Source organism: Folsomia candida, unplaced genomic scaffold (assembly GCF_002217175.1).
Source record: "Folsomia candida strain VU population unplaced genomic scaffold, ASM221717v1 Fcan01_Sc012, whole genome shotgun sequence".
NCBI lineage: Eukaryota > Metazoa > Arthropoda > Collembola > Entomobryomorpha > Isotomidae > Folsomia > Folsomia candida.
Window position 1 is genome coordinate 2,666,681 of NW_019091204.1, and position 17,162 is coordinate 2,683,842.

The 17,162-nt window shown below is 34.4% G+C and overlaps 2 protein-coding genes across 2 annotated transcripts; both read left to right on the forward strand.

Moving 5' to 3' along the window:
- The first annotated feature begins 1,116 nt into the window (after window positions 1–1,116).
- Window positions 1,117–3,162, forward strand: LOC118437108. The gene is made up of 4 exons (XM_035855903.1): window positions 1,117–1,324; window positions 1,663–1,759; window positions 1,863–1,954; window positions 2,368–3,162. Exons 1-4 carry the CDS (start codon window positions 1,250–1,252, stop codon window positions 2,590–2,592), a joined length of 489 nt encoding a protein of 162 aa, XP_035711796.1. The 5' UTR covers window positions 1,117–1,249; the 3' UTR covers window positions 2,593–3,162.
- A 7,338-nt stretch (window positions 3,163–10,500) lies between these two features.
- On the forward strand, window positions 10,501–14,201 carry LOC110855204 (insulin receptor-related protein). The gene is made up of 10 exons (XM_035856164.1): window positions 10,501–10,589; window positions 11,122–11,262; window positions 11,344–11,628; window positions 11,700–11,769; window positions 12,046–12,131; window positions 12,362–12,668; window positions 12,807–13,225; window positions 13,295–13,420; window positions 13,688–13,901; window positions 14,015–14,201. Exons 1-10 carry the CDS (start codon window positions 10,530–10,532, stop codon window positions 14,122–14,124), a joined length of 1,818 nt encoding a protein of 605 aa, XP_035712057.1. The 5' UTR covers window positions 10,501–10,529; the 3' UTR covers window positions 14,125–14,201.
- Window positions 14,202–17,162: the final 2,961 nt, after the last annotated feature.

Genomic DNA, 17,162 nt, shown 5'->3' on the forward strand with positions numbered 1-17,162 from the left:
ATATAAATTAAATTAAAACAATTAAGATTTTCGCATGTCAAAAACGATTTATCTGCCCAATTGCATCATTGTAGCACGATTCCAAAGCCATATTAGCATGTATTTACATATATACATATCGTCGCGATTATATAGTAGGTTAAATATGCACATAAACATGTACATACACTCTACATTTACACATGTATATCTAATATCCTGATAAATAAGTCCGCTACCTAATCGTTTTCATGAACGCTTAGCTTACTCATCATCACTTAATAATTTATGGTTATATCTATGTAGCATTGTTATGGTTCCGAATATCGTTTCCCAGTTTGTTTCAAATGTCTCTAAAAACAAAAACTCATTTACATAAGTTCAATGTATCAACTTGATATTGCCAAAACGTTGCTCGGAAACCAAGTTTTTCTACCTATGTATGTAATTGATTATATTTAATTGCATCGCATTATTTAGAGTGTACATAAGTAACCAGTCATGAATCTGAAACTAAATCGTGCCTATTATGCATTTCGGCTTCCAACTCGCTAACCCAAAACAATTCCAGTCTGGCCTGGCTCCAGCCATCTGAAACCCGACGCTTTCACGGCAATTAAATCTAATCCATCTTTCTCGTCGCTTAAATCTCTGCGTACTTATGTGTCACGTATCGAAAACAATTAAATATAATTGACATGTTTACCCCTCATTTGCATACATATGTATTTATGTATATGTACTCATAATCTTACTATGAAAAAGGAAGAATATGCGAGTAAATATGCGCTAGTGCATTCACTTTATCGTGTGCAAAAAAATCGCTAATCATCCTATGTCAAATTCGGCACGGCTTTTTGACAAGAAGTCACGAGCATCCATATATTTTGAAGCCTTCCAAATAATTAAGCTTTATATTTCGCTAAACCGTTTGTGTGCTAGTGAAGAGTTGCAAATATTTTGCAAATATTTGTATGTGTTTGGATATTTGTCTATGCAAATATTTATTTAAATTATTCTTCAAGCTTCTCAATCCCTTCGAGTAACATAATTTGTGGAGGACCCTTAACACTTAACTTTTCGCGATATATCAATCATACCGGATTTTTCAGGGACTCACTTCGCCTTCACCACGAGACCAGGAAACGTCACATATTTCTCATGCATATTATAACGAAACGTTCGCAACTTCAGGAAATATTTCACTACCACAATTATTGTATAGCCACCAACTAATTTTTGGCAACGAAAATTAATTTTTGTGCAAAAAATGTCGTCAGCAATTTGTTACGGGGGATGGTGTACTGTGGCACGTGGCACCCTTATCATTGGACTTTTGCATATTGTAAGTATTTAATTTGCGTAATTTCTTTTTAGCCATACTTTATCAAGACTTATACAAAATTAGAAATCTGGTATAGTAAGGCAGATTTTGACTGATTGGTATTAAAGTTGCTTCCAGTTGGTATCAAAATTAAGACGGTGTGTAAATTTGGTGACAAGAACGGTAAAATTTACCATTTACCAATTTCCCATTTTCCATTTATTTATTTCAAATTTTATTACGAAAAAGATAGTATTACCTACATATTAATACTACTTTGGTAGTGTCCCACATGAATATCGCTTGGTATAATTTTAATATCGCATTTTTAAGAGTTTAATTTCTCAAATTATTCTCAGATTTGCGGAATTGCCTCAATTATCCATAACTCGATCGACCTCAATATCATGATGAATTATCCGGATCGAACTACAGACCCAAAGTTCCAACAAGATCGTTAGTTCCAACTCAAATTTTAATTAATGAGAAATTAATTATGTGTTTTAGTAGCTCATATTTTTCTGATTTTTTTAATAAAAAAATATCCACAATTTTGCAGGAATTTTCCGCATCAGATTTGACTTTGTCCAGATCTTCATGACCGGTGTGCACGTGATCCTATCATGCCTGATGGTACATGGCTATCGGAAGGTATTTAAATACGATACACGTAATAAATATGCAAATGACCAGAGGAAGGATATGCATTTTATTTTAAACTTTCACATTCGATGACGACTTTATGAGTGTGTTGAACAAATCTTGTACATGTTAAAAATTTAAACATATTTTTTTGAAAAATTTTAAGATATTTTTAGGAGATTATAAATTTATAAATTTGGTCATATTTCTAGATTTTTAGATATATATGCCCGCCATTATTTGAAATATGCGCAAATCGTTCAAATCTTTTTAATACATATTTTGCAAATACTTACAATGTGAGACGAAACTTTATTTGGTCAAAAAAATTGAATACCAAAAAGTCCATACATAGAATTCTAGATTTTTCGAAAGAGTGTACGTTTTCGTAATTTGATAAAATTTGTGCGTACATTTTGCAGCAAAATTATCGCCTCATCATGCCCTGGTTAATTTGGAGCAGCGTGTCGCTTACCATCCTGGCTACCGGAATTACCATCCTACTTTTAACCATGGTCCTGGGTGGACAAGCCGACGACGCGGGTGTGATTCTCGCCATTTCCGGAAGCTACTTCGTCATCCAGGCATATTTCATCGTTGTGGTGAAGAAATTCGTCCATGAGTTGGAGGGAATGACTTCTTATTAAGAGAAATACTAAATATGTTTTGTTGCAAATCTTTATTTATTAATGGATATGAAAACATTGCCATATTTAGGTATTTATGAAGGGTAAGGAAAGTCTGTAAATGGAACATTCTTAAGAATAATTTAACGTTTTGAAGAGGAAATGCACACTAAGTTTTGTGTGTAGTTTTGTATGTATTTAATGCTCTCAATTTTAAATTAAATAACTATGTAGATATATACATATACTAAATCCAGGGTAAACTTTATCCTCCATGAAGTTAACGTTACTCTAGATTTGTCATAGTATAGTTTACCTAATTTAGACTTTGTAGCATTGAGGAGACACTTTTCAAAGGGTAACATTGTTTTTAGGAGGATATTTAGGTATGGATTATTGGAAGTGTGTCTCGTGTATGTGTGTGAAGGCAGAGTTTGGCATAATTGTTTGATTATTTATGAAATCCAAAAAGAATTACTCGACTCTTTTGAAAAATTGAAATTTTTATGATGAATTTGTAACTTTAATTTATTTTTTAAAATATGTTGTCTAAATTTGGTTAATTTAAATAATATATTGTACGTATTTTATATATTTATATACAGATAAGTATTTACATATGTATTACATACTTAAGGGCCCGGGGGAAGATTTACTTTTCGAAAATTGATTTTATGTTAGCAACAATAATTGCTAGGGATCCAAGAATATTATCGATCTGTTAGGTTACGACCACAATTAATTGACATCGTTCCTATGGCACGCTCACGTTCAAAAGCTTTGGTTTGGTCACTGGTTTTGGAAACGTTTCCCTCAAATCCCTCAAGTTTTTGAAAAAAGTTGTTTTCTTTTGTTCCATGGATACTCAAAATGCAATTCATGCCATCAATTTTGCAATTCTAAGCCAATTTGTGCCCACTTTATGACCCGATATCTCCACTGCACAAGAGGGCAGATCGTCAAAAAAAACTTAAGTAAAATCTAAAGATATGATTAACCATTAAACATAATTTGAAAAATCTGCCCTCTTGTGCATTGCTGAATTTTATCGTCAAAGTTGACGTGATTTCTTAGCAACTTCCCCCACGCCCTTAAGTAATCCACAAAAGTACGATTATTGTATTCTGCACAATAAAAAAAAATAATCATACAAAAAATTTCTATAGGTTTCATTCTGCTACATCTACATATGCACATTTTTCTGTTTTCATAAATCACTTTGCATAAAGTTTTGCTGCCGTTCAAATTTTAAATCGGGATTTATACTATCTAACTTTCACATTTGCTCGGATGATGATATTTTTAGCTAATTGCAGTCAGTTTTGGCCAAAATTGCTAATTACTAATTGCCACCCTTTTGTTAAGCGAATTACTTACTATATAGCACGAGGACTTCTAGCAAAACACTGCTTGTCACGTGAAAAAATCATGACCACCCTATTTTTACATTCCTAGCAGAGCATCTCCTTGGAGACTGCACGCACTCAAGTTTTACGTAAAACTGTACGCCTAAGACCTGACATCTGTATGGTTCGTACATATTCGCATATCTTTACAATTCGACACCACAAGTATCTGTATAAGCATCTAAATATGTTCCTACTACTAACTACATACATATATACCAAAGCTCATCGCTTCCCACCTTATCTAAGATATTAATACGACTAGAATTGCTTCTTTGTATGGGTTTCAAAAATGTTGCAATATAGCTAAGAGATCAATTCCATTATATCCACGTGATTAAAGCGTGGCCACGTCGTGTCAAGGATCGAAAATAAGATTTGTCATAGTACTTATATTCAAGAATTTATGTTGACCGACCGAGCAGTTGGACTAACAATAAGTCATTGGATGTCTGTCCATACATTTGGGAACGTACGAATGTGTTACACCTGCACACGGCCCTTTTTATATAAATGTAAAAATTGAGAGTTGAGAGTAACATCTGTAGTCTTGACAACTCTTTTCTCAGGTAATTAAATTTCCACCTATGCTTTCTAAATTGCTCTTCACCAGTTTCCATTAACAAAACCTAATTGTTGGTATCATAATTAATTAGCAGTTGTAACGACTCGCCCTCACTTTCAAGTCGTCACAACGTTGAGAAGATATTTGTCTGCAACCCTCGCTAACATCAACCCTTTACATTCTACCTCCATGCATATCCAGCCTCGCATTCAAATCTCTTAAATACAGTTCAAGGGCACGTTCTTCCAATGAAAGTGGAACTTGAGAAAAGTGAGACGCACTTATTTTCCAGGTAGAGATATGTAATTGATATACATTTTCAAGGTTATGATGCTGCGACGTATGTACATTTCCCTCGGAATAAGTACGATCCCATAATATAAGGATTCTCAGCGAACATATTGCAATTTTTAGACCCATGATTTGTTTGGATTTGAATTCATCCAGCAAAATGCCACATTACAAAATTTCTGATGGCTAGTCTCGAGAGCAAGTACGGTTTCTACTTTATCTCAAATCTACTCTAAGAATACACACTTCGTGGAATTATGTAGTGATCCAACCTTAATGGTAAATGTAATTCAATAAATCGCGAATTCAGAAATAATGCTATGTACATAATATGTAAGATTATTCACAATATAAATTGATAGTGTGCTAAACCTTCAATTCATTTAGTAAAAATTTGCGCCTGAAACTCCATCCGTAATAACTCAAATTCGAGTTTTGGATTTTATCTAGTTTTACTTTTGGAATCACGCACTATACCAGGTGATACCCTGGTTTCAGTATAAAATTGATTCACCTTCATTTTACAAGGACACCCGCGCAAATGCTAAGGCTAAACAAAGTAGTGAAAGCTTGGCCTATTTTCGCTGTATTATAGACGCATAAGAATTTATCATCACCGGATAGAGGGTGTCCAGAAAGTTTCTCCCTATGGATTTTCCGCCCGTTTTTCGTTGATAGTTTTAACATCTTTGAGTTTTGTCGTGCAATTATTTTTCCAATACAATACCAAAGGTGAAGCCTTTTCCCATGCACAAGGAATTGAGTATCTTGGCAGTATCCTATGCAGGGGATCGATTTAAGTGAAAATCCAAAAATCTGAAAGATGTTAAGATTTCGGAGCGATAAAAAATATTTTATACCCAAACGCAGTTCAGATAGTTCGAGGACACTCTCACCATCAAAAAAATGCTAACTTACATAAATAATTTTAAGGAAATCGCAAAGTTTTGGTATGAAATCTGAGCGAGCCTAAATCTTGCAAAGCAACACTTTCAGAAAAATGGTAATACTTTGATAACTACTTTTGGGACTAACCCAGAATGACAAAGGAAGGTTGTCAGACATACAAGGGTCAGGATAAAATGCTTTTTAACCCATGTGATATGAGTTAAACTTCGCAAAACTGGTTAAAAGCACAGATTTTCGACTATTTGGACCCCTGCGGAAGACGACGATAAGCGCATATTCACAGATAAGAGCTAGATTTCATGGCATTGACAATTCAATCCACAAAATTCGTGATGTAGGAAAAAAAATTTGAAGGGTGTGGCATCCATGACAAGGCCGAAACACGACTTTGAAATTCCGGTCCCTGGTTGGTTTCGTAAGAACCACGCATTTTACACCACAGTTTTAAGGCATGAATGGTGGAAATGGTGAAGAAGGCCGGATTATGCACACCAAATTACGGTACTTTCAAAAAATATAGCAGTTTGAACAATTCTATCTCCCTGTTTTTGTCAGGTAATAAAATTCATTAGTGGTTAATAGGGAGAAACTTTCTGGACACACTCTATATGTTATATATGTTATGAAATGCAGCAGCAGAGACAAGGTGGAAGGAAACCATGGGGAAAGCACATCCCGATGTACATATCCCCAACCCCTAAAAGTGCATCGTACATCTTACTTTCTCCACTTACTCCGCTCCGGTTTCTCCACCAAGTTTCCCTTCTATCAGTAATGTATTGGAACTATTTTCTACAAAATCTCACCTTTCCCAATTTCTCAGACACCTGCCTCCTCTCGTACTATCTGCATTGTTTAAAATTACCGTCAGGTTCTCCATCTAGTCGGTACTCTGTTTACTTTCGGCACAGTTCCCTTCAAAGACACCCTCTCACTTTCAGGACGGTATTGAGGACATATCTAGCAGTATTTCCATCCGAATTTTTATGTCCCTGGTCATTCGTAGAGTCAAATTTTGTCACTTTTCTCAACATATGGTATTTAAATCAACCAACCCGAGTTTCCTCTTTGGTAAAAAAACGTATTCAAAAAGTCTGGCCTTTCCCAAATTCCCTTTTTTTCTTTCTCTCTCTCTTCCTCATTCCTGCATACTTTCTCCATCTACACGACAAAATTGATACCTTTCTCTCTCAACATGTACATAGCTTAAAGTTCCCACGATACCTGCATATTTTCTAAAACTACTACACATCTACGTAATTGGTTACTGTGTAACACATTTATAATCTAAAGTAGATTTTCCTTCTATTCCCATTTTGCATAAACTTGGTTCTGGCCAGAATGAAATTTTCTAACCTTTAATTTCCCTAAGTTTCTTATTATCATAAGAAATTGAAAGTGGTAAATTTCAGAAATATGTAAACCCAGTAATATATGTATTAAATATAAATATTAAATATTAAATATAATTAAGATAATTTACATATTTGCACCATTTTATCATTCTAGCACGATTGAAAGCCCATATTTGCTTACATATCGTCGTAAGGGCATTGCTCTTCATTCGTCATGGGCACGCTTAGCTTACTCATCATCTCTAAATAGTTCGGGTTTATATGTATCATCCCAAATTTTCCGAACATCATTCCCAAATTTATTTCTCGTCAAAGAAATATTGATATCTAATCACCCAAATAAAGTGCACACTTGTATCAACTTTGTACAAATTACTTAATCGTCCCACGTATGTATTGGTAACTACTGAAATAATCACAGCAAATTATTGAGAGTGTAAAAGCAGTCTTTAATTTCACCACGGGCACAAACATTAATGCCAACTCTATAATTCCAGCCTGGTTCCTGCAATCTGAAACCTGACTCTTCCACGGTAGTTAAATCTAATCCCTCTTTCTTAAAGCTTTGCTTTGGGACTGTGCAAAAAGCACGTGGTCGATTTGACGTGAGCAGGTGCAGGGGTAAAGACACCCCAATATTAATAATAACAAAGGGTATATAGGTCGCACTAGTGGGGTAAGGGTCAAAACCCTTTGACACGTGCATTATGTAAGGCCCATTATGTTTCGTAAGTAAAGTGACTCGTATTGAAACCAACAAATATTTCAACACTTGAGGAATGGTTGGTTACTAAAGTATGTATATTAAATATTAAGTAGCTTCAGCTACTTTATGCAAAGACTTTGTCCGTCTGTCGTGGGAATGGTTGGGGTGAAGTGAGTCTGAAGCTACTTTCTTATGTGCGTTTGCGACGGTTTATTTTTCATTAATAAACAAAGTCGTTCACATGTGTCATACAAAGATACGCATGTTTTTGCAAGGACTCACTTCATCTTCGCCACGAGAACAAGAAACGTCACGCATTTCCTTAACTCGCAAACTAACATACCAACACATACACTCACATCGTACATAATATAAAAAAGTTTTGGGTCAAAACCTGTGCAAAAATGCCGTCAACAGCGGGTTGCCACACGGCACAGGGCAGCTTTATCATCGGGGTTTTGAACATTGTAAGTGGATACTTATCTAATTTACATGATTTCTTATAAAACAACGTTTTCTCAAGCTTCTACACTCTCAGAAATCTGATATAGCCACGCATTGGTATTGATTTCTCGGTTTTAAACTTGCTCCCACGTGGTATAAAAATTTTATAGGTAGGAACGTACAAATTTGCCCGACTGGTAATAGTTTGATTCTAAATGGTAAGTTTTCATCACCATAACGGTTCAAATACTTCATTGATATAAGGTAATGCCCGTTATTACCGTGCCCCGTGAAGTCATAAATACCTGCACTCCGGTCGGCTGATGATTCGATACCATTTTACTAAGATTTTTAGACTATTTTTACGTATCAATTACACTTTGGTAGTCATGCATATATGCATGAATAACGCTTGATATTAATGCAACAGTATATTTCGAAGAGTGAAATTTACCAAAATTTTTCTCAGGTGTGCGGAATTGGATCAATTATTCATAACTTGATCGATGTTAACATTCTGATAAATTCCCCGGATCAAATTCAAGACCCAACATTCCAGAAAAATCGTTAGTTCCAACTCAAATTTTTGTTACTACGGGATTATTAAGTTCTTTTGGCTTAAATTTCTGCATCAATGTACACATACAAAATATAAAAATATGCATAAACGGGTTTCACAATTTTGCAGGTATTTTTCGCATCAGGTTCGATTTCGTCCAAATTTTGATGTCTACTGTGTACGTGATTTTATCCTGCCTCCTGGTGCACGGATATCGAAAGGTATTTGAAATATATAACAACACGCAGGGTATTTATTTATTTTCAAAAACTTGATTTTTATGACGACCGAAGGTCAAACTATTCCCTAGTTCCGGTAAATAAGTGACATGTGTACATAGGTTTCAAAATATGTTTGCACATTGTCACATACCTATATAAATATATATTTCTTAGTTTTCAGGTTTTGCATGAATATTTCCAATATACATTAAGCTTTTAGATATAAAAAAGCAGATACATACATATGTATTACTTTGTTTAGTTCATAAATATTTGCAAACCAAGTGAGAAGTAATTTTTTTTAGCTCGAAGAAATTTTACCACAAATACCCAAGAGAATTTCATTCAACGATAAAAACTTTTTTTTCTAAAAATATAAATTTAATATGTTTTTCAATTTTTAATTTCTTTATCACAGTTTTAACAAATGCAATGTTTAGATAATTTTCATAATTTTTTTTTATGTGCAGCAAAATCGTCGCTTCGTTTTTCCCTGGTTGATCTGGACTACTGCGTCGCTGTTCATTCTGGCGACCGGGATCACAATCCTGTTCATGACCATGGTCATTGGTGGACAAACCGACCACGCCGTTGCAATTATCCCCATTTCCGGAAGTTACTGTCATCCTAGTATATTTCAGTGTCGTGGTGAAAATATTCGTGGACGAGTTGGACAGGAATGGATTTTAATTAAGAAGAAAACTAAATATTTCTCGTAGGAGATATTTATTTATTTATTAACGGTTAAGTCGCTGTACAAAACTTAACCAAAATTTTTAAATAAATTTATTACATTTAATAAATAAATAAATAATTAAATAAATTTTGGGATTTTACCGTGTGCAATTTCTCAATGTACATAATAGAGTTTTTGCTTAAATTTTACTTATTTATATTTAAAGTGTGCAGGGTAATAAGACAAAATTGAATCTTGCCAAAAATAATTTTACCCGTTTGAAAAGAGTATGCATTTACTATTTCTCTTTATTAAATATGTAAAGTATGTGATTAAATATGTATTAAGTATGGAATAGCCTAATTATTAGAATCGTTACCAGGGTCATGTGTGTATGTAAATACTGCTAAAATTAGATTTAACTATGTGGCCTATAAGCCCGTCTTAACAGGGGCTTACATATAGAGTAATCTTATAAGATTAATTGTTAATTGTCTTTATAAGGCTATTTATTCAACGATAATAAACCGAGAGATGTTTGAACAAGTTTTGCTTTATGCCTGCAAAAGTTATTTTTATTTCAAATGTCCTTTTCAAACATTTATTTCTCAACAAAAATGGATAAACTAAACTAAACGGTGTGGTCATCTTGTACAGGAAATTTGTGGTGTAAACTAATTTGCGCATATTAAAATGTAAGAATTTACAGTTAAATACGTGCAATTTCCTCTAAACAAAACCACAATTATATTTCCTGACTTTATTTTCCTCATCCAAATCCCAGTAGTTTATTCACTCGTGCAAAATGTAGTCACACCAGGTCACCATGCTTTCTAATATTCGGGTAGTGGAATCATTAATTTACCTGCATTTGATTCTACATCCGGTAAAAGATTTTATTTTTAAAACACGTGCATTTTCTGAAAATATGTACCAAGGAAATTCACTGTTCTTGAGAAATATCATTGTAAAATTGGTAAAATTCTGCAAATTAACACAATTTTACAAAATTTTACTCATACATAGGTACATACATATTTGCATATTTCTGCTGAAAATTAGCTTGCCAATTTATGCAAACTTGTTGGGACTAAGGGCGCCAGTTTTTTGATAAAATTTTGCGAAATTATAATACATCTAACGGATTTTACAAATTACTGCATTGTACATAACCAAAAATTATTTTTATGTACGTAACTAGTAATATACATACATACACTCTTAAAAATTATGCTACATTTATGCACAAAAAACTAAACTGTTTATTTTAAATTTTTTGTTAAGCCAGAGTTGCAAACTCAATAGTAACGGTAACCTGGTGAAGAGTGTACTGTGTATTTAGCATAGTTCTCTTAATATACAATTACCACTTCAGAAAAATAACATAATTTTTAAGAGTGTAATTTCCAAATTTTCAGGCCGTCTGCATCATGTGCTCTGTTGAAAATAATGCTTTCCAGGATAACGGGAAGAATAAAACTATAATAATCAAATACTCAATCATTGTTTTCTTGACAATCCTGATTTTGGGAAATACTTGTACATTACTAATTTGGCGGGTATTTTTTCTATTTTTCAAAATTTGTACACATTTTTATGCAAATGTTTTTTTTATCAGCAATGGAAACCTAATTTTGCAGAGATCGGAGCGATTCGTTTTACTTTATCAAGTATTCTTCTTCACGATTCCTTCAATTTTTTGGGCTTTACTGCACTACAAAGTTTGGTGGGAGCAAATCATCCCAAAAAAATTGGGGTTAACTCCCGGGCTAAATTTTTGTTTTGGAATTACATCTTTTAATTTGGGCGTCCTCCTGAAAATTTATTACGACTTGATCCGTACAAGGGTCGGGTATCCGCCAACATCAAGAACTATAGGGGTTCATGTCATGAAGCTGATTACCTGGCATTTCTGGGTTACTTATGTAAAAAAACGTTTTTATAAAGTTTACAAATGTGCTTGCAAATTAACAAATTCTGCTAATTCACGTTCCAGGGTTACGCTATGATAGCTTTGTCGCACATCTTCATTGCACAATTTACACAAGTTGGTGTTAAATTTTATGGTACGGAAGAGGACCAAGGGAAAATGACGCAGCCTCTATTAGAGAGGTTGCGCAAGAGTAGTATTTTGCGAATACGATTGTAATTTTGCTTATATACACGTCTTTATATAAAAATTATAATTTTACTAATTTATAACTTTTTGGTGTTACATCCACAAACAATTTTGACTGTGTGCAATTAAATTACGATCACCGTCATAAATATCTACTTCTGCTTAACCTCTCTAATGAACAAGAGTGGCTCCTTAGCAAGTTAAAATTTGATATTTTTTTTAGATTTCCTCCCATTTACTGTTCCAAGGGTAGCTAGTGAAGTAGCACGAATGTTTTTAGCCTTCATGTTCCACCGATCTTATAAAAACGTAAGTACTTACATAATTTCAACAATAGAGAGGTTGCGTTGGAGAAATTTTTGTCATTTTTATTGTAATTTTGATCGTAAATGTATCATAGGCGAACCAACTAGAACCAAAATTACGGTCAAAAAAATATTTTTGCTCAACTTCTCCACTGTTTGTATCTCAAAAACGAAATAGAAACTACGCGAAATTATTAATCTCTTATAATTTATAACGTTCTATCTTTCCTGTAGAAATGTCCAAAGCTGCTGACACGATTCGTCTGCATCACATACGTAAACGACTTAACCGGAAAAGCATTTGAACTTGTTTCCGACTACAAGAGACAAGTGATTTTGAGCAAACCTGCCGGAATTTCTGACAAACCTGGGATGACGTTTCCAATCCAGATCTTCATGTTCATTTTTTGCTACCGACTTTGGTTTATTTACATCAACTATTTCAAAAGGCGAAACGAATCCTTGGAAATTGATCATTTTCACCGGAATTTTGAAAAGTTTGTGGACGAAGAGGAAATCCGAGTGGTTAAAGTTAAATGTGGTATGGAAAATGTTTTAAGATGTAAAAATCGGCAATTACAAAATCCAAAGTTTTTTGACAAAATTATAAACGATATTCATAAAATAATAGGGTTGAAATTTCTAAAATTTTTTTGACTCATTCATTAACCTTTTTTAGATCAATACGACGACAACTACCTGGGCGAAGGATTCTTCGGAAAAGTGTACAAAGCAGATATGATCCTCCCAAAATCAGAAATCGTCGCTATAAAATTCATCACAGATTTCAAATCAATGCTAAAAGATGCCACCGCTCTGCAAAAAGAGCTCCAAGTTTTAACCTTGTTATCATCCTCGTCATCCCATGAAAACAAAAACCTGGTTGGTTTCCACGGGATTGCGTGGCATTACTCCAATTATTCGTATCAAATCGGAATCGTGTTGCAATACTGTGCAAGAGGAACGGTCAAAGGTTACCTGGATGATATAAGAAACGATTATAGTTTCCCGGGAAATGTGACCTCGGAAACTTTGGAAGCTCTGGAAAAATGGGGTCGTCAAGTCGTGGATGCCATGAAGTTTCTGGAATCGAGAAATGTAGTTTATCACATCATTTCCTTATAAGATTGTGCTAATTAGATTTTTCATGACTTGATTACCCATCAGATAATCCATGGCGACCTTTCAGCAAGAAATGTGCTGCTAGATGGGCAAGAAAACGCAAAGCTGTCCGATTTTGGAATGTCACTGAAATTATATCAGTACGAAGAATACACTCATCCAGAGCAATCTGTACGTAAACCACTGATTACAAAAAAGGCTTACACTTTTAAAAATAATGTTATGCGTCTTAGAAGTAAATGCTCTCTGAATTCGGTATTAAGTAAAATATACAACATCCAGAGTAAACTTTACTCTTTATCAAGTTAACATTAATCTAGATTTAGGACAGTTTACTCAAGAATGCAAAGTGCATTTACTTTTCACCATTATTTTTAAGAGTGTAAATACTGTAAAAAAATATCAATTTATCAACGTGCTCATCTCTCTTATTGGCAGGTTTTCCCATGGAGAAATATGGCAATAGAAGTCCTCCGAGATTTAAAATTCTCTATTAAATCAGACGTCTGGTCGTTCGGCGTGCTCCTCTGGGAATTTTACACCTTCGGGGAAACCCCATGGGCAGAAGTGGAGTGGAATGGAAACTTTGTAAATCTGCTAATGGATGGGTATGCGCTGAAACAGCTAAAGTATGGAGGCAAAATTTATACAGGTAGATAAATTTCGCAATAAACTAACAAGATAAGATTGTATAATATTGTAAGCAGATAGATTTCATCACTTTGCTCGTCTGGTTTGTAACACTTTATTGTTTCTAATTTATAGAAGTCATGCTTCCCTGCTGGAATATTGATGCAGGCCGTCGTCCTTCATTTACAAAATTGGAAAAATTGTTATGTCATAGAAGCGAAGAGGAGCGGTACATAATTAGCTAACAAAACTTGTAAACAGCCTGTTCTGTGGTTTTATTTTGTATGTATGCATATTCTGAATAAATTACATTTTTGTGTAATTTTTCGAAATAATGATGAATTAATTGGGACAGATGTATCCATACGCATGCACTACAACATAAACACATGTGCTATTGATTTCATAAATTTTAACTCAAATCATGGCATTCCGTAATAATTGGCGCTTTTAACTTCATGAGATTACAGAAAAGATTCATGTTACCCGAACGTACGGGAAACAGTTTTTGCATATATATCTAAATGCTTCGTTAAATTGAAAATAGTTCACACTTATACCAATCCACAATTTTAAGGACAATACACTTTAAAACAGGTATTAGTTTGTGTCTAAACTCTATAGCGAAACTAATGAACGAAACAACCTGAAGAATCGAGCATAAAATAAAAATTGATTCCACCATTTTAATTGAAACCGGGTCTTCCTTGCTTAGTGACGAAATTGATCCAGTATTTTCCAAATGATACCCAGTTAAATTGTCTGGATATCCGATCCATCTTGACACGTATGCCACACTAATCATTCGCTCGAGTTTCGCCCATTTAAACTCAATTCCAGAAGCTTTCAATTGGTCAAGCTTTCTTGCAAATAGTCCATGTAAACAGTTTCTGTAACCAACATCAACCGTTACAAGAACGAACGGTGTGTCTTCCAAGGCATCAATAACTAAACGACTCCCATGTGTTTTAACCAGATCGGTGTAAACGTTAAACTCGGAGCTAATATCCAAAATTGCATAGGTTTGACTTCTGTCCACCGTACTCGTTGGTACTCCTAAGGTTAAAACTGTCTTCATAAATTTTACATATGACACATACACATTAATAAAAACCAGTTTCGAGTCCAATTGGATGAATAGTTGGGTGGATAGATTTGCTGTTTTCCATCTATCCACATAAATAGCAGTGAGAGCTTTTAATGCCGAATTATAGTGTTTGAAACTGCTCAGAGTTATAATTGGAATATTACTATCGATCAGGTCGGCCAAACGTCTCGGAACGATTGGAGGTTTTGTGGCACTCAAATAAGAGAATATTGATCCATTATACAGATTGTCCATGATAACGTTACCCCCAAAAAATATCCAGACTAAGGTTATAGGAATACCATATGCCCTCTTGTTAAATATTTTCATACTGTCTGAATTTACTTGCCCCAAAAGAATTACCGTCACATTTAAGGCGTCTAAGCCAAAAGCTTTAATTGTCGCGAGTAGGCCTGTGCAATGCTTACCTAGCTGTGCGACAATACTTATTACCACACACGAGACTAAAACTCCGACCCAAACAGTATCTTCAAGTGGTAGTAAAAAGGCATTCATTCCCTCCAAGGCGTTTGGATATTGTGTAACGACAGAAAATTTCACGTACTGAAACTCAACTGAAAAAGATGCGATTAGACGAGGCTCGTCGATCAAGAATGAAAGGGTTACTGAAATAGAAGCCTGCAGTACTATGGCATGCACTGGATTATCGGAATGGTAATTTGACACCATTTAAAAATTCAAATTTTGTGAGAGATGCTTAATTTTACAGTAGCGTAGTATTGTCGATTTTCCTGGCACGTAATTAACTCTACAGTTCATTCCATCAAAGTTATAATCTTCCTGTAGTAGCATTTTCGATTGTTGCAAGTTTTTATTTTCTGACCACCAAACACCATCAATTTCTCGGAATGGTATCGTGCTCACTGTTACAGTCGGAGAGGCGATGCAGGTTATGCATGGAAGGAACATTTTTCCCGGTGAGGAGAGACTAAAAAGGACAAGTTTTGTTCCACCTATGTGGCGTAAGTAGTCCTTAAAATTTATCGGATTCAATGGTTCGTTGGTATGTTGAAATATATAAGTTGGGTTAAAATTCTTTATCAAGGCGTCGCGAATATAGTAGTAGATCGACCGCCCATTACCATATGTTTGCCTTCCTAGCATGGCATGGCCAATTGAGAAAAATGCAACTGGTGTTCGACCCGATCGTGTATGTCGCCTCATAAATGAATTACCCGGCCTCAACACTGTCACGTGCGTTACGTTAATTTCAATTTGATTTAACATCAAGGGTGAGTTTGGATTGCTGATCATAATATCGTAGAAATATGAATAGTAATCCTCCATCTGCCCAATACTTTTAGTCCATTTCACAAACTGAATATTGCAGTTGCTAAAATAGCTTGGAATTGACCAAAAGCTTCCTGTTACTACTTTCAAATGGAAGGTGCAAATCAGAGTTATGAAGATGTTAAAAGGCAACATCTTTGGAGTTTTAAAATTTCTGAAATTCTTTGCACGCAAATATTTCGTGACAACTTTTATCAATTGGAAACGAAGTGTGAATACATACCCAGCGTTACGACCTAGTAATGTGTGATATTGAAATATTTAATACTCAGAATTAAACAATAACAATTCCAGTATATTTAGAATCATTACAGAGTGGATACCCGTACGATGTATATAAGACAGACTACCGGATGCTTTACAGTGTCAATAACCTCTGCGTTGTGCAACTTACTATTACGTAAAATATAATATATATCTATTTACTATTACATAATATTGTTACGCGTATTAAAATAATTAGTTGAAGACCCCCGTCGGAGTAGTTAAGTTACACAATTATATAACTATGCATACTTGTCTTTCATAATAACCAGACGAACGTAATTAGTTTTGGTATGAAACGTATGTTGGGTTCATGCCAGGCAGGGACCAGCATTTAAACTGAACGATGGTATGCCTAAAAAATCTGCATTACACTACACAATTATATTTACAATTGTAATAATTATGTATTTGTAGGGTATAGGTACATATGTACATCACAAACGAACAAAAATAAACACATAAATCTACTAAACGCGTAATAAATAACTTTGTTCCACCGTTTTAAAATAGTCATCAAAAATCGGATTTTCGTTAAATTTTAATAATTTTGACGTTTTGGTGACAACTCTTATTACCTTAAATAGTCTTTTCTCAAGGGCCACATTATTTTTAAAAGTG